The sequence below is a fragment of the Mytilus galloprovincialis genome, chromosome 2, assembly GCF_965363235.1.
Source record: "Mytilus galloprovincialis chromosome 2, xbMytGall1.hap1.1, whole genome shotgun sequence".
NCBI classification, from domain to species: domain Eukaryota; kingdom Metazoa; phylum Mollusca; class Bivalvia; order Mytilida; family Mytilidae; genus Mytilus; species Mytilus galloprovincialis.
This window is the reverse complement of record NC_134839.1, coordinates 87,796,897-87,824,711: the sequence shown is the minus strand read 5'-3', so window position 1 is coordinate 87,824,711 and position 27,815 is coordinate 87,796,897. Positions and strand designations below refer to the sequence as shown.

At 32.0% G+C, this 27,815-nt stretch overlaps 1 protein-coding gene across 3 annotated transcripts; it reads left to right on the top strand.

The window, feature by feature from the left end:
• The first annotated feature begins 250 nt into the window (after positions 1 to 250).
• On the top strand, positions 251 to 27,815 carry LOC143064744 (ATP-dependent RNA helicase DDX42-like). Of its 3 annotated transcripts, none has more exons than XM_076237815.1 (20): positions 251 to 364; positions 1,270 to 1,484; positions 1,965 to 2,097; positions 2,961 to 3,019; positions 3,861 to 4,005; positions 4,387 to 4,527; positions 5,535 to 5,654; positions 6,026 to 6,133; positions 9,290 to 9,358; positions 10,399 to 10,527; positions 11,869 to 11,968; positions 12,740 to 12,787; positions 14,106 to 14,203; positions 16,120 to 16,213; positions 17,003 to 17,083; positions 17,782 to 17,883; positions 18,442 to 18,543; positions 19,164 to 19,399; positions 25,345 to 25,449; positions 26,325 to 27,815. In XM_076237815.1, exons 2-20 carry the CDS (start codon positions 1,276 to 1,278, stop codon positions 26,439 to 26,441), a joined length of 2,196 nt encoding a protein of 731 aa, XP_076093930.1. In that variant the 5' UTR covers positions 251 to 364; positions 1,270 to 1,275; the 3' UTR covers positions 26,442 to 27,815. The 3 variants fall into 3 exon arrangements, with proteins under 3 accessions (XP_076093930.1, XP_076093932.1, XP_076093931.1); XM_076237817.1 differs by having other exon boundaries at positions 278 to 376; XM_076237816.1 differs by having other exon boundaries at positions 317 to 461.

Here is a 27,815-nt window from a genome sequence, read left to right as displayed (position 1 = left end):
CTGCAAGTTTGCAGTTGTATGTGTATCCCACAAGTGAATACATAAAACTTTCGAGTCAGTTTTTTGTAATCGTAATGTCGGATTTCATGTTTCGAGCATGATTTTTGTGGTCCAATCACTGAGCAAAGTTTATGACTTCAAGCCCCGGGCGTCACGGATGAGTTTTCAGTTGTGGATGCGCGCCATGGGCAAAATTTTAAGATGAGTTAGTGTAAGACGGAAACACTACGTAGTTGGTCCGATACCGATACAATGAGCTCTTTCGTTTGAAGGAGAAATAATCATTATTCCCTTTTGAAGATTTTTATTATTCTATTTTCTTACATTTGCTACGAGAAAACAGCACACACCAAGGAGTGTACAGGTTAAATAAATAGTATTTCAAACTTACCCTTTTCACCTTTTAGCGGATTTATTGCTACAAGCAAATCATACATACTAATTTGTTTATAAAGAGAACGGTGTGTATACCATTTGTCAAGAATTGTAACCCTTTTTAAAATTCATTTAAAAATTCAGAAATTAGTTGACTTGGCAAAATACTCGTACCTAGGCATACACACACATAGCGAGCATAGCTATAAAGGCTAATTAAACCAGGGCCTTCCTCCAAAGAAATGATTAATCTCCAGCTCTCCCCAACAAACCTATAGTCCGCAAATAGCCAAAAAGAACATAAGCACCTAAGAGCTTTGGGACCCGTTCACCAACCATACAGCAACTAGAAAGTGTGCAAAGGAGATCATGCATATCTAACCTGACCAACACTACAAGAAAGAAGATCCAAGCATAATTTTGAACAGTCTTTCGATATTATCACCCAGAAATTACAATTCCTTTTCCTTTCCCAAGGGCAATGAGGTTGTTGAATTCCTTTAATGCCAAACCAGGAAGCCAGTAGCCTAGACCTAGATACTTTTATGTCTGTAGCACACTCAATTATAACTTATAAATTGTTTAAGCATATGCCTGTTTATGTTCTTCAATATATATAGAGGTTAACACATGTAAGAAGTAAAGTATTCTGTAAATGTTGAGGTATATAGACTATCCCCTTAACTTTAATTTAAGCTTAAAAATTAAGAATACTGAATATAGCTGGAGTATAGAAAGATATTTTTATGGCCATTTGTCCCATCCTGAATGATAAGGATAGGTACATGTACATGTAGGTACAGAAAAATGTTTTTAAAAAAAACATGCTTGTGAAATGCATTTGAAATTCTTACATATTTGTTCTATAGAAAATGTAATATGTCTATATTTCAGAACAAAATGTACCATAAAGGGGGTGAAGGAAAAAACAAAGGCTTTGGTTTTCAAAGTTTTTCAGTAGGTAATAGTAAGAAAGATGAGCACAGCATTGGTTCCGACTTGGCTGGTCTGGGTATGGCCCCACAGAATACATCATCTAAGTCTATGCCTGGTAGATCATTTGGATATCATACAAATCTTGGTAAAAAGAGGGCAAATAATGAAGATGAGTAAGTATCTGCATTATTAATAATGTATTATAATAAATCTTCTATGGTTATTAAAATTGTTGATATTGGATTCATTTTCTTGATACTTTGGTTCTGCAATGGTAGTGAGTCAGATTATTAATTTTATTTATTTAAAAAATAGGTTAAAACAGGGAGATTTTCAATTGCATTTAATTCTTTTTTGCCTCATTGTCTTCTTCTTGATTTTTCTGGTGTGTGATTTCATCTGTCGGTTTGTACATCTGTCCTGCTGCATCAGAATAAAGTTTTTGATCAAGCTAGTTTTTGATGAAGTTGAAGTCCAATCAATTATAAACTTTGTACACATGTTCTCTATGATATGATCTTTCTAATTATTAATGCCAAATTAGAGTTTTGACCCCAATTTCACAGTCCACTGAACATAGAAAATTAGTGCCAGTGGGGTATTAGTGTACCATAGACACATTCCTGTTATTGTATACATTTGGAAAATTTTAGATATTTTGACCAGGAAGATGAAGAAGAAAATTTAGAATATCAACCTGCCCCAGGGAGTCCAGGGGCTGATAGCAAAAAGAAAGATGACAGTGACAGTGATGATCCATTGGATGCCTTTATGGCTGATATTGAGGTAATTATCAACCATACCTGGTGACTGAAAGTAAATTTTAATTATCAACCATACATTGTGACTGAAAGTAAATTTTAATTATCAACCATACATTGTGATTGAAAGTAAAATTTAATTATCAACCATACATTGTGAATAAAAGTAAAATTATTAGATTACTCTGTTGACCTATTCCTTAGGGATGACATCAAAAGTTCAATGTAGAATAAAAAACTTAATTCACATAGTTTTTTATCCTTCATTGATTTTTTCGTCCCTTACACTACTCTCATTATTTGTGGTGAACAAGGGACCTAGCAGAGGGTCCATGCATGAACACTATACCAGAAATAGCTACTATATACTATTTTCAATGATAGAACAGTGTCTATCAAACTGTCAGCTCAGAATCTCATCAATTAAATACATTCAAGGTAAGGATGAAATTGGAACCCATTGAAAATCTGCTATCTCCCAATTGTTATTGGACAAAAGATGTTCACAATGGTTTGAAATATAAACCAAGCTTCCCAGATTCCTAAAATTAGTCTTTAATTACCTAATCCTGAGAGGTTTGATCCAAAAATCCAACCCCAAAAAAAAAGGCCTAACCCTGATGCCCCAGAAAAATTCCTTCACAAACCAGACCAAAAAAAATGTAGTCTTAAGTTTATTATTAAAAGCATTATGGAAAACAAATGCACAATGTCATGCAAACAATATAAAAGTATATAATATATAGTATATTAAAGAATGTTTGCAGTTACCAAAAGCAAACTTAATGTGCCTTATCTGCTACAATTGAAATCATGTCTACATACACTTTAATATCAGCTTTTATTGTTGATTATATAATTGATATATACAATGTATTAAACTTGCAGAAAGAAGTTCATGAACAGACAGGTGAAGTACCCAAGCCTAAACACAAGAAGCAAGAAAAGTTAGTTTTGATCATATTAAAACAACTGTAAAACTACTTATTTTCGTGGAAACTTTATTTTGCCTTTTCCAGCCCATTTCACAGCAATTAAATTTGTGATTTTCAAATTTACTTAATGTAGTTAAATCAGCAAAGATCAAACTTTTACATGTTCACAACAATTTATATGTGTGTTATTTTTCTAATCGCGAAAGTCGCAACAATAAATCTCTCCCAAAAATTAGTTGGTTTACAGTATTTAAAAAAGTTTACATCAAATTAAAAAAAGCTTATTTGACTTTGAATAGCATTTAGAACTATAACAACAATTTTCCAAAAAAGAAAGGAAATTGCAGAAAAAAGATCAGACAAAGATTGTTTGAAAAATATTTTTTCCTTAGTCTATAAAAATGCACTTATAATTGCAATCCAAACATATATATATCCATTATGATGATTTATGAAAGTGCTTGTGATAAAACATATAGAAATTTAGACATGCTTTTCAAAGAAAAAAAGAATTCTTACACTATTGACACGGATGCCAGAAATTACCATTAAAATAAAGTAACATTTAATTTTTGGTGTCAATTGTAAAATGGTGGAATAGTAGGTTGTGGAAACAAATTTCCTTTAATTTTGTACACTACACATTCAGCTACTGGTACATTAAATGAGGATGTGGAATTATCCTTTTCTCAGACAAATTGATGGCATTCAACTTTTGTCATGGTAATCAGACATGTTTTAGGAATCTAGACAAATTTGCGAGTTCTGCATAAATGAATGATTTATTTACCAAATACCCTCATACTGACACTAAAAATTCTCAGCAATGCAATATTATTGATGTTTATTTTAGGGAAATCCGAGATGACATAGAACAGGAGGATGTTCAAGAAGCATTCTTCCGATATATGGAGGAGAATCCTAATGCTGGTGTGATCCAGGATGAGGATGATGACGTGGAATATGATGAAGATGGAAATCCAATTCTCAAACATAAGGTGACACAAGAAAATAAATAGTGAATACCAAATCAAACACTAAAATAAACAACCTAAGCAGGAGTAACAAAAATTATTAAATTGACAAGAATGAAAAGCCAGAAAATTTCAATACAAAGATAATCTCTCAGCAAAGTTTTGGTTATTTGTCACCTTTTCAACTTTAAAAAGGACTAATAAATATTCACATATAGCAAATAATATACATGGATTTGTTCTCATTCTATGGTTTGGTTTTGAGACACAAAACTTATCATTTAGTGTGATCTATATACATGTGTTTACATATTTTGATAGAATGAGAAAATCTTATAACTAGAAATTTTATGATGAACAGAAATTAGTCATTGGTATAAACCATTTAATTCTCATTTACTTCAGATGATCGATCCTTTACCACCCATAGATCATTCAGAAATAGATTATGAAGATTTTGAGAAGAATTTTTATGAAGAACATGAAGAAGTTTCTAAATTAACTGATGCACAGGTCGCAGAGTTAAGAAAGAAACTTGATATCAGGGTAAGATTTTGTAAAGTAATCAGCAATGATTGATTTCAAATATATTGTGTGTTTTAGATTGATTTTCCATCTGGTTTTAAAGGGCACAAGCTACTAGATATAGAAAAAATCTAAAATATAATTTTTTTTGTTCAATCATTAATGAAAGTTTAAAAGTGTAATAATAATTGGCTTTTAGCAGCCACAATGGTTCAATTTTGTCATGATAAGCGAAGAAACATTGATAATGTATTGTATTATTCACTTGCAAGTGAATAATTCAACCTCATTTATCCGTATTCATGTGAACTTCAATTTAACCCCTAAGCTAGAGATAACATGTGATTTGTGTGTGTATAGTTATTTGAAGGAAGAAAATGTCAACATTGAAAGTGAAACAAAGGTGAATCATTTAATTGACTAATTCAATCCACAAAAAATCATATTTATATACCGGTAGGTAAAAATGATGATAATTTTAGTCCGTAATATGAAATTAAACAAACCTAGATAAATCTATTTATACCAGTTTGCCTTATCATCTATTTGTATCAATATTTATGTTTATATCACTTATGTAGTCATCCTAGGTATTTGGACCTACTGGATAGTTAATTAGATGGCGTCTAGTCTAAAATACACACGAAACGAAACTACATGTTCTCTACCCCATGCCGATAAATTGTTTATATTAGACTTGTTATAATTTGTCTTAGATCAAATATTAGAATTTGAGTCAAATCGGTGAACATGAATTTAACAGCTAGTGCCCCTTTAAACAGTTTTCACCTGTGAGAAAAACATTTTTGTTATTTTAAGTATTGAAATATTAAAATTTTCATTTTTGAATGAAAAGCTGAGGAAATATTTCTACAGAACTGAAATTATTAGCAATGATATGTGCTAAAGAAGTTTTTGCAGTTTAGTGGTAATTACCATAAAGTAATATAATATTTTTTTTAAATGCAGGACAGTTAGACTGGCTGATTTTTTTTTACCGGTATATACTTTATTTATTTCCTTTACAGGTGTCAGGATTTTCTGTCCCAAAACCAGTATGCAGTTTTGCTCACTTTAATTTTGATGAAGCATTGATGGCCGTAATAAGGAAATTAGAATATACACAACCAACACCAATACAATCACAGGTTGGGTATATTGTAAAAAAATATATGCTAACTTGGCAAAAAAGAAAAAATATTCAAAACTATGTATAAAAAAGAATAAGTCCTGTAATGTTAAAAAGTACTTCAGATATATTTTCTTTTCGTAACTAGTTGTAACATGATTCAAAATTATAACAATTTACTGTTAGAACTAAATTTTAAAATAGTTACAACAAAAAAACATTTTTTGACAAATTTTTCAAGACTAGTAAACAGATAAATAAAACTTATTATATGAACCAACTTGATTTTTGTTTTCTATATCTTGAATATGATTCACACTCGAAAAATAATTTCCTTGACAGTGTTATACAATAATTTATGACTGTTCTGTAAGAATATTTTTGTTTCAGGGGGTACCAATAGGATTGAATGGTAGAGATATAATAGGTATAGCCAAGACAGGAAGTGGTAAAACAGCAGCTTATCTTTGGCCGATGCTCATACATATAATGCTTCAGGTACAATATTAATTATATTTTATAAATAAAATGTTTTAATTATAGAAACAATATGACTATATACCATGAGTGCTCCACGAAACCTCTTTCTAAATTATTAACATCAATTTTATCAGCAATCAAAGACGGGCTTCAAAGTTATTGTGAAACTGCCTATTCTAGAGGTGGCGTGAATCAGATGTGGATACTTAAAAATTCCAAAGATCTTTTAGAGTACATACAATCTAACTCTCTTTCATCTTGTAACAGTATTAAAACATTTGACTTTTCTACTCTTTACACAAGTATTCCACATTCCAAACTAAAAGACAAATTGAAAGAGTTGGTATTACTTTGCTTCATAAAAAAGAATGGCCAACGTAGATACAAGTATCTTGTCTTAGGGAGGGATAAATCATACTTTGTAAAGAATCACTCTGATTCAAACAAAAAATTCTCTGAAACCGATATTATCAAGATGCTTGATTTCTTCATTGACAACATATTTGTAACGTTTGGAGGACGTATTTTTCAACAGACTGTCGGCATCCCAATGGGAACAAATGGTGCCCCTCTACTTGCCGACTTGTTTCTTTATTATTATGAGGCTGAATTCATGCAGGAACTTCTTAGGATGAAAGATAAGAAGTTAGCAATATCCTTTAACTCTACTTTCCGCTATATAGATGACGTTCTTTCACTAAACAATTCAAAATTTGGTGACTATGTGGAACGCATCTATCCCATCGAATTGGAGATAAAGGATACTACAGATACAGTTAAGTCGGCTTCATATCTTGACTTACATCTAGAAATTGACAATGAGGGTCGGTTGAAAACAAAACTTTACGACAAAAGAGATGATTTCAGCTTTCCAATTGTGAACTTTCCATTTCTAAGTAGCAACATTCCAGCAGCACCTGCATACAGGGTATATATCTCCCAATTGATACGATATTCCTGTGCTTGCATTTCCTATCATGATTTTCTTGATAGAGGGTTACTGCTCACAAGGAAGCTATTAAACCAAGAGTTCCAAATGGTGAAGTTGAAATCATCCCTTCGTAAATTTTACGGACGCCATCACGAGTTGGTTGACCGTTATGGAATAACCGTTTCACAAATGATATCGGATATGTTCCTTACGTCGTAACTACAATCCCCTTCCCTTTCATGAATGTGACCTACCGAATTAGACTATTTACCGGATTTGTAATCACATAAGCAACACGACGGGTGCCACATGTGGAGCAGGATCTGCTTACCCTTCCGGAGCACCTGAGATCACCCCTAGTTTTTGGTGGGGTTCGTATTGTTTATTCTTTAGTTTTCTATGTTGTGTCATGTGTACTATTGTTTTTCTGTTTGTCTTTTTCATTTTTATACGCCCGGGACGGGACGTATTATGGTATACCGTTGTCCGTCCGTCCGTCTGTCCGTCCGTCCGTCCGTCCGTCTGTCCGTCCGTCCGTCCGTCGTCCACACTTCGGACAATAACTCAAAAACACCTTCATCAATTTCCATGAAACTTAAGTGAATTGTTTATATCTATTGATGTAAGCTCCCTTTTGTTTTTTTTTAATTTCAGATTTTAAGTTTTGGATTTATGGGGCTTTATTCATAAAAAAAGGGGGAATTTTCAACACTTCGGACAATAACTCAAAAAGGCTTTCACCAATGTCCATGAAACTTTGGTGAATTGTTTATATCTATTGACGTAAGCTCCCTTTCGTTTTTTTTAAATTTCAGATTTTAAGTTTTGGATTTATGGGGCTTTATTCATAAAAAAGGGGGGATTTTCAACACTTCGGACAATTACTCAAAAAGGCTTTCACCAATGTCCATGAAACTTTGGTGAATTGTTTATATCTGTTGATGTAAGCTCCCTTTCGTTTTTTTTTAATTTCAGATTTTAAGTTTTGGATTTATGGGGATTTATTCATAAATAAAGGGGGATTTTTAACACTTCGGACAATTACTCAAAAAGGCTTTCACCAATGTCCATGAAACTTTGGTGAATTTTTTATATCTATTGATGTAAGCTCCCTTTCAATTTTTATAAATTTCAGATTTTAAGTTTTGGATTTATGGGGCTTTATTCATAAAAAAAGGTTGATTTTTAACACTTGAGACAATAACTCAAAAAGGCTTTCACCAATGTCCATGAAACTTTGGTGAATTGTTTATATCTATTAATGTAAGCTCCCTTTCAATTTTTATAAATTTCAGATTTTACATTTCCGTGTTATGAATTTTTATGGTTAAAAAGGGGGGGATTTTTCCAATTTTGGGACAATAACTAACACTTTCACAAAATTTTATGTATGGATGAAAAATTAAGAAAACAAACTTAGTTAAATTTGAGGTAGCCTTAATAGTGCCAATTTTTTTGTGCATTTTTATTTATTATTTGGGAGGGGGGGGGGGGGGGTATTTGACAGGGCTCACACTATTTCTAGTTGATCATATAAATTCATTTAAAGCATAAAAGACAAGTTAAAAGAGCAACGGGCGTATCATGCGCCTAAGCGCAGCCCTTTATTAGCCATGGCGTTGTCAGTTTGTTTTAGATTTATGAGTTTGACTGTCCCTTTGGTATCTTTCGTCCCTCTTTTACAGACTTTAAAAACATATTCTTTCTAAAACAGCTAACAGTCTCATCTAATACTCCAGGTCATCATCATATGTAAGATTTTTTCTTGGAATCTGGTTTATAAAATATATCAAATTATAAAAGAGCTAGGAAGATTGTTGAAAAAAAATCATTCTAATATGATGTTCTTCTTTAGCTTTTGATACAAAGCCATTTTCTAATTCCAATAAAACATGGGCTGCATGTGATTGACATCACAATTGAAATTGCAACATCATGAATTTTAAACAACATCGGAAATCTAAATGGACAATTTTGTTGGTGTTGCTCGCTAGGAAATTAAACATAGATTTATCACGAAGGATGTTATATCCAGAAATTTTTATTAAATACAAGAAAGAAAAGAAAAAAGAGTTCAGATATAGGCTACAATACATTTTTATACATTTATCTAACTACATGCATGTCATTTAAGTGAAATTTGACCCTGATGAGATCAAAAGTAAGAGTTGTTTAGGCATGATTTCTTTATACTACCGGTAATTTAACTGGAAATATGGATAATTAGATGTGTTCTTTTACAGAGAGAATTAGAACCTGGAGATGGTCCTATAGGATTAATACTGGCACCTACAAGAGAATTATCACAACAGGTACTATTTGAATTATGTCCTTCAGAAAAAGAGAGACAGTGTTGTCAAATGATAAGTCAATTTCCAGTAATTTACTTCTCAAAGTTTAGGTATTGCAAGAGAAATGTTTTACTACCTTTAATAGTTATCATTAGTATAAATATAAATATTTAAAATTATCAATGCATTAATGAATAACCCAGGCAACTTACAAGAAATGAACGATTCTTACAAGAAACTTGACCCAGAGTATAAATGTGCCCGTTATACATACCAAAAGACGTTAGAATACCCACTTGTTGTACATTAACTGTAAATTCAGAAATTTTTGCATGCATTTGTTATTGCAATTTTGTTATATTTGACTAAAATGCATTTTTAATTTTGAGATATTGAAAAAAGTCCTGTTGAATTCATATAAAAAAATTCAAAATGCAAGATTAAATTATTGCGATTATAACCCTGTCACATTTTTGATAATAATAAAAACATCACAATAATTTCTGAATTAACAGTAGTATAATTTTTTTCTGATTTAGTTTTAAATATCTCCTTGGATATAACAGTTTTACCTACTTTTTCTCAGTTGCAGAATTCACCCTTATATACTACATTGTACAATATTATATTTATCTCTTAATACAAGGGGTTTATAGAAATAAAAAAATGATTTTCCTGGATGCTTTTTGATTTGGAAGACTTTTCCAAAGGATCTTCCCGTCTTTTCACCTTCTAAACATTGTTTGTTTTACAAATTTCAAAAAAATACTTCGGTCCTGTATAAAATTCATATATAAATCCAATGTTATTTTTTTTTTTTAGAAAAGAATGAAACAGAATAAACATTCCAATAATTAAAACTCACATTTTGATTTCTCAAAAAAATATGAAGATATTGTATTTGTTCCGTAGTAAGTGATTGAGGTTTTTAATTATTCACAATAATTAACGTATGTCTTAAATTCTAAATTTAAAGTATGTACATTTTGTAGATTTATACTTCCACAGTATTATAATCCCTTATGACGAGTGCAATGATGACTATTTATTCTTTTTATTAGATTTACACAGAAGTGAAGAAATTTGGTAAAGGATACAATATACAAGTGGTGTGTGCCTATGGTGGAGGAAGTATGTGGGAACAGACTAAAGGTTGTCAAGCAGGGGCAGAAATTATTGTGGCTACTCCTGTAATTATACCTAACTTATTATAATATCCTTTAAGTCAAACATCTAAATAGTCATACTATCCCTAACAAACTTGTCAGCTTCTAAATTATTGAAGGACTTATAAATTTTAACCTTATAAGGCATGCTGACCTTTAAATTTCACAGTAATTTATTATTCAATCTATATACTATGAAAAAGTATAAACTGTTTCTGTAGTGATATTTTACTAGTTGATTAATTGAAGGGAGAATTTCTCTGCAGTTGGGTAAAATGTTTTATAAATTTTTGTATTTTGAAAGGACAAAGCATTTCAAATATATGCAACAAGTAATATCATGATCAGACTTACAATTGAAGAACATTCTAAATTTTGCATCATTGAAAATCAAACAGACTAAATTTTACAGAATAATAGGAGCATTTTTCATAAAAGTATTATATATACAGTAAAACCTGTATAAACCGGTCGGCTACGGGACTATGAAAAAGGGCTGGTTTGGACGGTGAGCCGGTTTATTCAGGTTTTCGTTTTGACCGGAAGTTAATGACTTGTGACGTCCGATATTTTGCATGTAAAAGTTCTCTCTGATTGTAAATTATATCTGATAAATTAAAATACTTCACTTCCTTTATCATTGTTTGCATTTGCATCATAATGCTCCAGTTTTTTGGATTGTCAGACGAGAGTTTCGATTTACTTCCATGATCATTAATTTGAAATGTTGGAATGGCCGATGAATAAGCCAGAATATTATCAAACGTAATTTCATCACTATCGAAACGTTGTAGTACATCGTACAAACCCATTGATTGTTGTCATCCGGGTGCTTTCTTTATCAAGGTCATTTGTTTAGGGGTTCACAACAGGGAATCCGGGACTTCAATCACGATGTAAATTTCTTACTCCACGATTTAAATTTGTTTATCCAAGTTACAACGTAAATTCACTCCGAGATATATTCGTTGTGTCTTTTCGTTTAATTGACACGTTTATAATGTTTTAATAAATAATACAGCTCACTACTGTACGATTGTAAGTTCAAAGTTTAACACCTGGCTAATTGATTACCTGAAAAGCCATATTGTATAAACAAATATGTTTTGATTGCATATCGATCATTGAAATTAATTAGACAAACCGGTTTTGACAGGTAATAATTAATGTAATTAAGAGTATTGGAACTTCATAATTAGACCGGAATTTGGAATACACAGGGTCCGGTTTATAGGGGTATTTTAACAAAGACTTTGAAGGGGAAAAATTGGGACTTTCATTTTCGGCCGGAATGGACAGGAAACCGGTTTATTCAGGGTCCGGTTTAATCAGGTTTGACTGTAACTTTAAATATTTTTTTCTTAGGGAAGATTAATAGATCTGATAAAAAAGAAGGCAACAAATCTTCAGCGTGTTACATATCTTGTATTTGATGAAGCAGATAGAATGTTTGATATGGGCTTTGGTATGTATTCACTATGAAGCAGATAGAATGTTTGATATGGGCTTTGGTATGTATTCACTATGAAGCAGATGGTGTGTATGATATGGGCTTTGTTATGTATTAACTATGAGGCAGATAGAATGTTTGATATGGGCTCTGGTATGTATTAACTATGAAGCAGATAGAATGTTTGATATGGGCTCTGGTATGTATTAACTATGAAGCAGATAGAATGTTTGATATGGGCTCTGTTATGTATTCACTATGAAGCAATATGGTCTTTAGTATGTATTCATTATGAGGCTTATAATATTCAGCGGCTTTGATATGTACATTTATTTATTAGGAGGCAGATAAAATGTGTGGTATTGGCTTCGGTATGTATTTACATTGTGACTGATATAATGTTTAATATGGGTTTTGGTATGAACTCATTAGGATATACACTTATAATACCATAAATTAGGATATTACATTGTATAGTTGTAATCATATTTTGGTTTATTAAATACCCACAATGCCAAATTTAACACACCAAAAAGATGAGTACATGATTCTTTTGCTGATTTCTATAAGCTATAATGTTGAAACATTTATATGATTTGACATTGGAGAATAAGCCAGAACATATTGCAGTCACAATCGTTGATTAGATATTAAATTGAATACTTGACAAATGAATAATATGTTACAACTCACCTGCTTGAATTAAGAAAAAAACTTGTATTGTTATTTACCCAGATTTAAGTGACAAACATAACAAATTACAATTGTTTCATGTATTTATTACAGAACCCCAAGTAAGATCCATAGCTGGCCATGTCAGACCAGACAGGCAGAGTGAGTATCATTCATTATACTAAAAACAGGGAATTTCACACTACTCTATTTTTCAAATCTGAATGCATAATGCACAGTCTTTGTCATATGAATCAGCTTTCTTTGAAATGTTTGTTGTAGTTTTATTTTTGTGTAATAATTTTTACTGTGTAAGTTGCAAAAATAAAACTGCATGTACCAGTAATGTGAAAATTTCCCTGTTTACAGTAAGAAATGGATAGTGAAGACAGGATAACAAATTAGACTAACATGAAGTTTTAAAGCATGAAGTTATGTAGCAAGCATGGCTTTATATGAATATAAGAAGATGTGATATGTTTACCAATGAGATAACTATCCACAAGAGTTCAAATGAAGTGGATGTAAACAATTATAGCCCCTGTACAGTGAGAAGATCAGAAAATCCTATACTGTATTGTAAGCTATAAAAGACCCCGTCATAAAAAATATGAAATGATTCAAATGAAAAAATGACAGCCTAATTTTTAACAAAATACACAAAAAGCAAATATGACAGGCAAAAGCCAACAACAACCTCTTTACTATAGACTTATGTTTGTTATGCAGTAAGCTTTATTCATTGACAAAGCTTTTATTTTCATGCATTGTACTATTAACAGTAACTTACATATACAGACACTCAAATCAAGAAGTTAAGCTATTCACATTTTTTGTTCAGTCCACTTCAAAGAAAATCCACATAATGCATTTATTAGAGACTTAGTTGTAAAAATGATTTTCGAAAGGCCATTTCAAAACTGGACTTAAAATGAAGATGAGACTCGTAGTTAGTAGAGATACATCTGTCATGAGGGGTGTGTTACGTTCAAAATACAAGGATGAAAATGGTGTGTAGAAAAAGAGAGGTAAAAAATACAAAACAGGCATTCAAACTCATTAGGGAAGAAAAGGAAAAAACGACAATGCCATTGCCTTGCAAACAAAGCCAAAAAATGATGAAAAGACAAATGATAGTATAAAAACTGCAATCTATAAAACAAAAGAAATGGCAACTAAAACCTACTTAAAACAGGGTAAGTGACAGGTGCTCCCCAAGGGTAAGCTGATCCTGCTCCATATGTGGCATCCATTGTGTTGTTCATGTAATTACAAACCAGGTGAACATACAAAACAGTGAATACAAGGTGATATTAAAAGTCATTTCAAAACCTGCAAGGAATGGGCTATACATACATACAAGAGTACCAGACATCATCAGCAGTAAACATTGTAAATAATGTAAAAAGCTATTTTGAATTATGATATGGTATTTCCTATTTCAGGACCGTACACACCTTAGTAACCCCTATTGTTTCAGCTTTACTTTTCAGTGCAACATTCAGAAAGAGGGTAGAAAAATTAGCCAGGGATATATTAATAGATCCATGTAGAGTTGTACAAGGCGAAGCTGGTGAGGTGAGTATATTTAGAGATGGGAGATGTTCAAGGTCACATTATACAATTGTATTAAAACAATAATTATTGAGTGGTCACTGACATATTGTAGACTCATTGTCTATTGTTAAAGACTTTGTCCCCTCAAGATTTTTATTAGTGTTCCACTGTTCTACTGTTTCTTTGACGTATTGTAGACTCATTTGTCTATTGTTGAAGACTGTGTCCCCCTCAAGATTTTTATAAGTTTCCACTGATCTACTGTCTCATTGACATATTGAAGACTTTGTCCCCCTTAAGATTTGTATTAGTTCCACTGTTTTACTGTCTCATTGACATATTGTAGACTCATTTGTCTATTGTTGAAGACTTTGTCCCCTTTAAGATTTGTATTAGTGTTCCGCTGTTCTACTGTCTCATTGACATATTGTAGACTCATTTGTCTATTGTTGAAGACTTTGTCCCCCTCAAGATTTTTAGTGGAAGAAGACGTCAAGTCTTCTGAAGACTTAAGGGGCCGACCCTTGGCATTGAGTCTCCGTATGCCGCATTCATTTCGTGTATTACAATTTCAAAACAACTTAAGATTCCTGACACCGATTTTTACACATGATTAGGCATCTGAATCATTTAATTTGTAAATTATGATTGTAAAACAATCACTATCGTAAATATGACCCTTTTATTTATGTAAATTATTAGATTTCATCTCATCCACATGAACGTTATTTGTTTACTTGTAACAGGATGTTTCAACTGTAAATATTTGTATTACGCATGCGTGAATTTGGTATCGGGACAACTCGCCCTGTTTACAAGTTCGCCCTTGAAGTTACGAATTTGCAATCCTGCAGACAAGAAGATTTTGTTTTTATATAAATAAAAAGGATATATAAAGTGTTGTGTTTATTCATGGTTTTCCTTTGTCATGTGAATTAGATGCCCTTCGTAACATACATGTGAACCTCCCGACGGGAGAACAAACTCCCGTTTTCAGGGGTCTCCTCCCGTCCTCCAGTTTAGGAGAAAAAACTCCCGTGTATGAAATATTTCATGAATGAAAATTTTCAGACGCCATATTTGATCATTTCTTACTACAGTACGGGTGTAATTGACACCTGTGTTAAATTTTACCTGAACATCAAAGAAGATGTATAATTATATGGCTTCACTTGACAGCTTGGGTGTCAAACATACTAGTAATCAACGATGTTTACCTCCGGCTTACTGCCGTTGTGTTATCAAAACGATGTGTATTGGGAATATTGAAATACTTTTTTGTTACTTCCCTTTGTTTTATCCTGTTTTCAGTTATTTTGCTTTTAAAAATGTAAATTGTAAAAAGACTATAAATGATTAATATTTTAATCAAATAATCATAAAAGGATGTTGATTAAATGAATTTAAATGATTTTGGACAAATAAATTATTTTAGCAATCTAGACCTCCTTTCAAGGATTAAATTGAAGTTTATATCATAAATTTGTTTATCACTGAAGAGTAGTCAACATACAATATGTGCAACTAGACTAATAAAAGGTATCCTTGAAAGGAGGTCTAGATTGCTAAAATAATTTATAATTTTTTTTTATTTATAGTCCACTGAACATAGAAAATTATTGTACAGATGGGAAATCCATGTACTTATGACCTTTTCTTGTTTGAAGAAAAAAAATACATTTTAACGATAATGGAACAAAGCAGCCTGGGTAAGTGGGGCTGCTTTTATGGTAATTCAAGTTACCTTTTATTCACCTTCTTCCACTTCAGAGCTATCAGCTCTTTGATTATTAGTGTTCCGCTGATCTACTGTCTCATTGACATATTGAAGACTTTGTCCCCCTCAAGATTTTTATTAGTGTTCCACTGTTCTACTGTCTCATTGACATATTCCCAAACTTTCCTTTTATTTATTTTTGATATATATATTTTTATAGGCTAATGAAGATATCACACAAATTGTAGAAGTTTTACCAGTTGGACCTGCAAAATGGACCTGGCTGATAAAAAGACTTGTTGAATTTACTAGCAGTATGTTCTCTTTCTTTATAGTTTTGTTTCAAGGATTAATAGCTGTTTAAGATAGCTTTTTCTCTCTCCAATGTTCATTAATAGTGTAAACGGTTGCACTTTTTAAATACAGCAGTTTCACAAAGCTAGCTCCTTTGGGGAAATGTATAATATTCATAGATATTTTGTTTTTTGTTACACACTGGTTGCCAGATTTGATGTCTGTTTCATCTCATAACTTGTAAATATTACCAGTATAAATATTACCAGTATCAAAACACATGGATAGTGGCACAATTGAATTATGAGGAAGACCCAGTCAAGGGAAGGGTAGTACAGAGTTTTAGTATCAGTTTAAACTCTTAGAAGTTTGGGACATTTAAAAGTTTAAAATATGTGGCATAGATTTATGTAGTGTAAAATAGTAGTGCATACCAATTTTTCTTTCTACGATATAATTTTTTATGATACTTCATAGTAAAAATGACACAATTTTTCTCATAAAGGGATTTGCTTTTGGAAATTACATTGTCTATATTTACAGAACTCAAGCTACAGACACTGTAAAATTGAAGACATGCTTTATAACCATTGAAATTTTTTATTTTTTAGCAGTAGGGTGATTTGCATAATATCAATCAGCCAGATTAAAGGCAAAATGTTAAAGTTACATATAACTATATCATATATGTGCATATTTTATCATAAAGTTTTTAATTGTTCATTTCAAGTATGATGCAAGCAATGTTTACACCAGGAAAAGTTGGTCATTGAGAGATTAACTTATATGATATGACACATTATTTTCAGTGGGCAGCGTATTGATATTTGTGACCAGGAAGAAAAATGCAGAAGAATTAACAACAAATTTAAAAGCCAGAGATTTTAAAAGTAAGTCATGAAGAAGTACCAAGTTCCTATAGCTAAACCCAACAATCAATACAACCCGAAAAAATTCTCTATAAAAAAGTTGTTGCTTCTTTAAAAGCAAGTTTTAAAAATACTACAGGATACCATGAAATACATTTTCTTCTATGAAAATTTCAATATAGATATTCAAATTACAGTAGAAAGTGTATAAAGGTTGAAACACAGTTTCAGGGGGAGATAAATGTTTACGTTGCCAAGATGTTTGTGTTTAAGTAATAGTACAGAAAGAATAAGAAATTAGAGCAATGACCAAATTACTCATCCAATGAGTTCCAAAACAAATAATTTCTTATTTTAAATAGAAATGAATTTTTTTTTGTTTTTTAGTTATCTTGTTTTATTTGCACCTCATTTGGATTATCAGGTCTATGAAATTTCCATTTTTATACTCACATTCCTTAAATATTTGTGTCTGGTCTATAATCATTTTAAAAACAGTTTCTACTTTTCAACCCTGGTTTATTTTAAAAATTAAAAAAATCTGAAATGTATCAACTCAATTTACATAAGAATAAGGAGATTTGATATGATGGCCAATCAGACAACTCTCCACCAGAGACCAAATGGTGTAGAAAGCAATGATAGATCATTGTACACATGTATCATAGGAATCTCACTGAATGTATTGTTAGAATCTACATGTAACTTTCTTTTATCAGTTGGTTTATTACATGGTGATATGACACAACAGGAAAGAAATGAAGTGATAACAACATTTAAAAAGAAAGAACTACCAGTTATGGTAGCCACTGATGTTGCTGGTATGTAAATAAAATCATTTTAGGCCACTTAATTATTTTAAAGATTATTATTAATTTTAGATTTTATGTATTGACATTAAACTGTGTGCATGGCACTTACTTTTAACAAGGATTGAAAATCAGTGATAAAGAATCTATATTGCAAAACTGTTATAACACAAATACTACAGAGATTTTTAGTATAATAAAATAATAAAAGATATTATTTATAGGTTAGCATACATGCAGATGATTTTGTCAATTGTGTTCTTACATGAGTTATTTTCCCTTAATGACAATGTTAAAAATGTTAAGTTTTTGTGTTTTTGACAAAAACTATAGAAGATATCAAGAAACTGTACATTAGTGCCTCTAGTTTATGAATATTAAAGATAGACAGCATTTATGTAAAAAAAAACAATTTATGGCATATTTTGCTACTTATGATTAGAATGCTTTTCTAATTCCTTTAATTATACTTATAGTCAAATGTATAATTAATTGATATGTAAGGTCTTTTTTATTATTCAAGCCATAGATATCAGGTACTTGAGCCATAATTGTGCATTTTTATTCCAGCTCGAGGTTTAGATATTCCTTCCATTAAGACAGTAGTTAATTATGACGTAGCCAGAGATATAGACACTCATACTCATCGTATTGGTAGAACTGGCAGAGCAGGTAAAGTTTTACAAGAGTTTTCTGTAAAAAAGTTTATTTCTTTGAAAAAGTAACTCTAGTTTAACAACAGGCACATATATAAATGGTGAGAGTGTCTAATACTTATTTATAATGCTGTTTGTTCAGTTAATAATAAGCTTAGCATGTTCTGTGATTAAAAAGAAAGTCAACCGAAAAAGTGAAACTAGGAAAGGCAGCAGCAGGATCGATTTAACTTGAAAAAAAAAGGTTGTAGAAAGGTTAGAGGTATTATATATTTGTAAGTTTTTAAGAATGAAATGTAATAATTTTGTGATTTAAGGTGTTTTAAAATGGCTGTCATTTTATCTTAAGCTATTTTCAGAACAACTTCTATCTACTGCCTAGTTATAGAACTGAAATGTTGTTCTTTTGACACAATGTTATATTCCAGTTATGTTACTTATGTTTCCTCTTTTATAACTTACATTGTTAATAACTATGTTTTTTTTGTAATTTATAAATGGAAGGATTTCCATTCCAACCACATAAAAACTGGAGAATCTAAGATATTTATAAATTTTAAAAGTGCCTTTTATAAAGATTTCTTGATATTTGATAAATCAAAGATATAAAAACATATTTGATTTTGAAAATTTCAGGAGAAAAAGGTTTTGCTTACACCTTGGTAACAGAGAAAGATAAAGACTTTGCTGGTAGTTTAGTAAGGCATTTAGAAGTTGCCAGCCAATTTGTTCCTAAACCCCTTATTGACATTGCAAATAAAAGTACCTGGTTCAAGAAGAGTAGATTCAAACATGAGAAAGGAAAAAAATTCAAACTTCAAACAGGAAAAGGACTTGGTATGAAAGAAAGGCCTGGTCTTGGAGCTGAAAATGTAAGTTTATTAATAAGTCAATTGTCAGAAATATTAGATAAAAATCTTTAAGGAAGTCCTGATTGAAAACAAATTGTAACTGTACAATATGATAGGACTTAATAAGTAGATTTCATTCATACTTTGTAAGTGATATTTAAATACATTATGTGGTTCTTACAGCTTAAGTTTAAAATGAAGCAAGGGAGGGTGCTAAAACAAGAATTTGTTCATAGTGCCCTACTCACACTTTTCACACTTTTAGTTCAATAGACTGTGAAATTTGGGTGAAAACTCTAATTTGTCATTAAAGTTAGAAAGATCATATCATAGGGAACATGTGTACTTAGTTTCAAGTTGATTAAACTACAACTTCATCAATAACTTTCTTGACCAAAAACTTTAACCTGAAGCGTAACAGACAGAGGGACAAACAAACAGTTGAATGGACAAATGAATGAACACACAGACCGAAAAACATAATGCCTTAGGTGGGACATAAAAATAATTTAAAAAAGTTCCACATTATTTTAGATAAATGTAGTGATAACCCACCTCATATAAACTCCCCTTATATAATTTTAATCTGTACATAGTTTATATCAAAATCTGTACTTACCTGTCTGAAAAACATTTGCAATTACCCCTTGGTAACCCCTTGCAATCGCTAACTTTTAAATTATCTCCCTTTCACGATCTCCCGAATAGAAGATCACTTTACCTTCAGCGAAAATGGCTACAGCCTGATCATATTTGGTTTAAAAGCAATCGTTATTATTATATTAGGTAAGAATAGACATCGAGTGAATTGGAAGCGATGGAAGACAAGTATAAGAACTGTGTAAAGTGTACCTCACGTATGAACGTGTTAGATACGCATGAGGAATGCTATAGACATCGTATTTGTCACAAGGCTTTCCCGTGCAATATTTGCCGGGAATGGGATGACGAGAAGCGATTGCTAGTTGATAAAATGTTGGAGAAAGCGAGGTCGAAGCTTTCTCTTTCTTCAAGTGCCGTTAACCCTTCTGTGCAGGAGGCAGGCAGGAAACTTGAAACGGCAAAGCTGAGTGAATTGGCGTCGCAGGCAAAGCATGACAAACTATCAAAAGTTCGAACTGATCATAATGCAGATGATCGTGAAACTCTAGGTACGGGAGTACATTTTGAAGCAGTTGAATTTAACAAATTTATAGCAGATCAAGTGCAAATGTAATTGAAAAAGTTGTTACCACAACAAGGCCTTATTGCAAGTGATGCAATGCATGCTTCCATTGACTCGAAATGTGAAATTTCGAAGAGTCAATCTTTGTCTAGGCCAAGGGCCCACTATAGTAAATTTATGCCATCTGATGATCAGATTTCTGTTGTTTCCCATGAAATCGAGGATGAAATAAGTATGGGTGGTTCAGCTATTTCTGATGAAAATAATAATGATGCCCACTCTCAGTCACAACATTCTCATGAAAAAGACTTTTCTCTGTTTAGTGAAGGAGCACCAGGATCTACCGATCCAGTTCAATGGAATAATTTTCTCCATAAATTGACAACCAAATTAAAAATAGATTGTTCAGAGGAGACTGAAGTAGATTCAGTCAGAACTTCCTATTTGCCTTCAAGACTAAATCCTGGCAATTCAAGTAAATCAACTAATTTAAAATTACCTTTAGAGGGTACTACAGTTGAAGTTTTCAAGAATGTTGAAAAGGAAGCTATGTCTGGTAGACTTAAAAATAGATCAGTTCGTCTTAGAGATGATAAGGCTTTTATGGTGTCGAAAAAAGATTTCACAGAATTTTGTTCCCCTCCAAGGCTTGATGATAATATTGAGGAGGGTTTGTCATCTACTATGGGCAATAAGAAAAAAGGTTTTGTAGACCGTAAAAAGTTTTCACACTCTTTACCTTCCTTCTATAAGGAAATGGATGCTGAATTTAAAAAGGTTGACAACTCAGCTAGGACATTGTTAAGAAGTGTTTCATATGGCTCTTTGATAGCAAGCTATATTGATGTTGCTGATTCAGAGGAAGACAGGGTAGAAGCATGTTCAGCTTTAGTAGCATGTTTCAAGTCTATGGCAGATATGACTTCACGTATAGTTGCTAATTCTGTTATAAACAGAAGAAAAATTTTCTTAAAAAATGTTGATTTTACTAGCAAAGCCACATCAGCTAAATTGTTGAATTTACCTTTGAATGGCGCACAACTTTTTGGTGGTAAATATTTTGATACTTTGCATTCCTCAGCTGAAAATATAAGAGATGCTAAAGAAACACAAAACGTTTATCGTTCTTCATTTGTTCCTGGAGGGCAAAAATTTGATGAAGGATCTAGAAAAAGAAAATCTCAAGAAACTTCTAATGTATCCTACAACAAACCTGCAAAAACATCAAGATATGATAAGCAGGATTTTAATGACCGTCGTGGCACTGACACTTCGTCTAATTTTCGTGCCTTGCCAGCAAAACAAGGAGGAAAAGGATCTTTTTTATGGAAAAATTCCTCCCAGAAAAATTTCAAGAAATAAACAATTATTTGTCTGCGGTAAGTCTCCAGGTAGGAGCACGGTTGTTACATTACCACAGTCAGTGGTTTCAAATTACTCAGGACAAGTTAGTACTTCAGATAGTGAAGAACGGTTTAATTTTAGATTTCATAAGTCTTCCAGCTTTTACAGGAGTAAAAGAGACAGTTGTACCCAGAGTAGGTACAAAAAGGTCTTCTATATTAGAAGAGGTAAATTGTTTGTTAGAAAAACATGCTATAGAGCCTGTCGCGACAAGTGCAGAAAATCAGGGTTATTACAGTACAATATTCATGGTACCAAAAAGACAAGGAGGTCTCATACCAATTCTAAATTTAAAACCACTAAACCAGTTTGTCATACCTCATCACTTCAAAATGGAAACCCTCCGATCGATTCTAAAAAGTCTGAAAATTGGGGACTGGGCAGTAAAACTGGATTTGCAAGATGCATATTTCCATATACCCATTCACAAACATTACAGAAAATTTCTCCGCTTCAGCATTTTGGGAAAAAAGTATCAATACCGAGCTCTACCATTCGGTCTACGATCGGCTCCAAGGATTTTCACAAAAGTGATGGCAGTAGTAGGTGCGTTTCTGCGAAAACAAATGATTCACATATTTATGTACCTGGACGATTGGATGTTAAAAAACAGCAGCAAAGTAAAGCTGACAAAACAATTACAATACACTCAAGAATTGTTGAAAAATCTGGGTTTGATAATCAATGTAAAAAAATCTTGTTTAGTTCTGACTCAAATAATAGAGTATCTAGGAGCAGTGATTCACTTAAAAGAAGGTCTTGTGTTTCCGTCTCTAGAGAGATTCAAAAATATAAGTCAGATGATTCAAATATTCCTAAATTCACAAACAGTAGAGGCACGTGTAATGTTGAGACTACTTGGTCTAATGGCTTTATGCATGGATTTAGTTCCATGGGCCCGACTGCACATGAGACCACTTCAGCTTTATCTTCTAGCTTGGTGGAGACCAGCTCTACACAGTCTAAATCATTTGATTCCACTGTATCAACCACTCCAGGAACATCTATTCTGGTGGCTAAACCGAAGGAATTTTTTCAAGGGAGTGCTATTAGAACAGGAATCCGCTCAGGTGACTCTAGTGACAGATGCGTCACAGTCGGGATGGGGAGCTCATATAAACAATTATCAGATAGCAGGTGTTTGGTCGCCTCAGTACAAAGTAAAACACGTCAATTGACTAGAACTCAAAGCTGTGCAGTTTAGCACTGCAAACATTTCTGATAAAAGTACAATTCAAAAGTGTGCTAGTGAGAACAGACAATGCAACTGTCGTCAGTTATCTGAACAAACAGGGAGGTACGCGATCCCCAGACCTTTGTTACTTGGCATGGGATCTTTTGAAATGGTGTATAAATCACAATGTCAAAATCCAAGCTGTTCATATTCCGGGAAAAAAGAATATTATAGCAGATGCCCTGTCAAGGGGGAAAATGACCATTCGTTTGACAGAATGGGCATTAAATATGACAATAGTGAATTTGTTGTTCCTTCAGCTAGGAACACCAGTAATAGATCTGTTTGCGACTTCAATGAACAAGAAGCTGCCAGTGTTTTGCTCTCCTTGGCCGGAAGAAACAGCAGTGTCAATAGATGCACTGTCAATGAAATGGACAAATCTATTTGCTTATGCATTCCCGCCACCGATCATTCTAAACAGAGTATTACAAAAAATACAGAAAGAGGACTGTGTAATTTTACTGATAGCGCCAATGTGGCCGAGACAGTCGTGGTACAGTCAACTTCTCAACCTGTTAATAGACTTTCCAATACAACTGCCTGTACAACAAAATCTATTAAGTCAAAATGGAATTTTTCATCCAAATCCAAGTGTTCTAAATCTTGTAGCTTGGAAAGTGTCAAAAGATCTTACACTGCAAAAGGATTTTCACCAAAAATTGCTTCAATTATTTCCAATGCACGAAAACAATCAACACAGACAGTTTATAATGCAAGACTCAAGCTATTTGACAGCTGGTGTCAAGAACGGAGTATCAATCCCAGTACGGCAACTGTGCCAGAAATAGCTGAATTTCTTATGTTCTTACATACTGTAAAGAATTGTAAGCCAAGCACTTTAGCTGGTTACAAGTCAGCAATAGCTTTAATACATTCATCTAAAGATAGAATTTCTATTAACATGGATTTGCGTAATTTAATTAAAGGATTGTACAACATTAATCCACCAATAAGGCAGTTGGCGCCAAATTGGGATTTGCCGTTGGTTTTGCTAGTGTTGACAAAGACACCTTTTGAACCACTAGAAGAAGCAGAATTGAAATATTTAACCTTAAAGACAGTTTTTCTTATGGCATAAGCTTCTGCTGCAAGAGTCAGTGAATTACACAGTTTCACTATTAATGACAAACATTTCAGGAAAGAGCAAAGAGGTATACGGTTGTTGCCAAATATGCAATTTCTTGCTAAAACTCAAACTTTGAATAAACCATGGGAACCAGTATTCATTCCCAAATTTGAAAACTATGCTACAGATCCAAACGATTTACTGCTGTGCCCTTGTAGAGCACTACTAGCTTATATTAAAAGAACTGAAGTTTTGCGCAAATCACAAAGACTCTTTGTAACATATCAAAAGAATCATCATGTAGAGGCTTCTAAGAATTCCATTGCACGATGGATTGTGAACACGGTTAAATATGCATATGAACATGCAGATACAGACACACTTCAGTTTGTGAGAGCTCATGATACAAGAAAACTCTCAACTTCTTGGGCTTTATTCAATGGACTTTCCTCTCAAGAAATTTTAAGAGCGGCTCATTGGTCAAATGAGACAACATTCACCTCATATTACTTGAAGGATGTACCAGATTTGGAATCTCGGTTTGCAAAAGCTGCAATTTTGCATCCGGCTAACAGAAGACAGAAGAAGTATTAAGGTAGATATTTTTTATTTACTAGTTACTTTCTTCCTCTTACCCACCACCTTTAGGTTTATGCTGCAAATTCTTTGCAAATGTTTTTCAGACAGGTAAGTACAGATTTTGATATAAACTATGGTTTTTTAAAGTAAAAACCTTGTTTATGATAAATCTGTACTTACCTGTCTGACCCTGCCCACCTCCCCACCTGAGGAAGTTAAGTTTTATATAATGTATATAGTTATTTCCGCCTCAGGTAAAGTGATCTTCTATTCGGGAGATCGTGAAAGGGAGATAATTTAAAAGTTAGCGATTGCAAGGGGTTACCAAGGGGTAATTGCAAATGTTTTTCAGACAGGTAAGTACAGATTTATCATAAACAAGGTTTTTACTTTAAAAAACCATAATTTTAAGGGAGACTGGTTAATTATATAGGGTGGTGATCCTATTTAAGATAGAAAAAAAAATTACAGCATCAATTTGTTAAAAGTAAAATTTAGACTTTTAACTATTTCAGAGTACCAGAACTCAGGATTCGACAAGTTTAAGTAGTTTTCGAGGTATTGGTAGTTCTGCAAGTACATCATCTGAGAGAATAGCTGCCATGAAACAAGCATTTGGAGTGAGTATATTAAAACACATATTAGAATTGCAAAGATCAATAGGAAACAATAAATAATTTATATAAAAGTTATAAAGTTTCAATTTATTTAACTATCAATGTTACCTTTAAAGTGTGCCAAGATGATTAGGATATGACCCTCATATTGTAATATAAAAATACATGTATATATAAGTAGACAAAGATTGATTTTGAGGTTGGCATGTGCAACAGTATAATGACAATTTGCCTAGGTTTGTTTGACTTCATATCATAGATAAAATACAATGCACATAAATGATGCTTTTTTGTGAGCTGGATCTATCAACAAAACTGGTCTTCCTACTGGCTTACATAGTTCACTTTTTAATTAGACATTCTTTTCAATTACCTACTATGCTTAGCACATGCACATTTGATCTCTTACTGAGGTCCATCACAGAAGGTGTGTACATGGATCCAAAGGACAAAATGAAGGAGGCCAAATTAAAGTGTTACAGGACTGTATAATTTTTTTATGCCTCTTTTTACAAAGTTGAACAAAAACATCTAAAATTATTATTATTCAATATTTGGGTTTCGTAAAAATTTGAAACAAAAATCATTCTCTATTCTTTTCAACTTATACTGTCAGAATCATAATGTTTGCTTTCTGATGGGTATTTTGATCACTGAATCAACTCAAATGTCTCTCAGGCTGTAACAATGCAATAGTTAATGCATGTAAGACAGGTTACACAATCCTTGGCATAAGATCATTATTTGTATGGTAGGATGACAGAGATAAAAATGCAAGAGTTGTTGCTATGAATTTTTAATTTTTCTTGCTGTAATGAATTTTATTATTTTTATTTTACATACATCTTAGTATAAATCTATCTTAAATGTTTTTTCAGGCACAGTTCAAGGCTAATTTTGTACAAGCTTCCATAGATGGAGTTCCAACAAAAATTGGTGGTGGACTGGAAGAGCCAATAGATAATAAGAAACGCAAAAAATCAAGATGGGAATAAAAATATTATTTACTGTTGGAAATTTTAATATTTTTAGTCAATGTTATTGAAATATGATCAAAAACTCAATTTTTAAGTATACCAACATAAAATAAAATGAATGTGAAATTTGAGCAAAAAGCTTATAACATATCTGGATTGTATTTATGGTAGTTAAAAGCTACAAGATATATAAAAATTCTAATATATCATTTTTTTTTCTCAATCACTAATGAAATGCAAACAGTGAAATAATAACTCGCTTTTAGCAGCCAGTATGGTTCAATTTTGTCAAAATGAGCCAAAAAACATTGATTATTAATTATTCACTTACAAGTGAATAATTTGACCTCATTGAATCTGTGTTCATGTGAACTTCAATTGAACCCCTTAGCTTGAGATGGATAACACGTAATTGTATGTTTAAAATCATTTAAAAGAAAAGAATGTCAACATTGAAAGTGAAACAAAGGTAAATTATTTGATTGACTGATTCGATTTACAAATAATAATTCTTTTCCAGGTAAAAACGATGATAAAATTTATTTTTCATTTAAAATATGAAATTAAATGGACCTAGAAAAATCCAACATCACGGGTTTGCTTAATCTATTTATATCTATATTTGTGTTTACATCGCTTATATGGTCATCAAAAACTTTAGAGGTCAACGTGATAGTTTATTAGATGGCGTCCATATCAAATTACACAGGAAACAAAGCTACGTAATTTCATGCCTTTGCCCTGTTAATTACTTATTTAAAACTTTAAATAGTTTGGATAAATGTTCTACATTGTTTAAATAAATCAAATATGAGAATTTGATTAAAATTGGTGAAGATGAATTTGACAGCTAGTCCCTCTTTAATATTGATCATTGAAAGTTACTTGAAAATTACTAAAATATATTAAGTTGTTTATTGTATGCATTCTATCACAGCAACTATGATGCACATGCTATGATGCAAGATAAGTGTGTCAATCCCTAAATAAGGCAACCATTCATATTCATGAATTTTTATGACTTTGTTATATCTGCCATGTAGGATATAAGAATATCTATTAGATTCTAGATATAAAATTTGAAGTGTAGCTTCAAAAACTAATTTGCTAACATTGTTTTTAAAAGCTAAGAAATAGTTTCACAATTTAATTACTTATGCCTTGAAAAAGTATATTTTTGTTTGAAATTGTGGTTTCATAAATAGATTGTCATAAAAATTAAAAAAGAAATATAAAGAAATATTGAAAAATTGTGTGTAAAGTAATTATTGTATTTTTTGCATATAATTCAATTTGCTGTTTTTAATATGCAAATATTCAATATTCGTCTTCATCTAATTCATCATTTATCATGATCCACATGAACGAAATTAAAAATTAAGATTTGAAAAA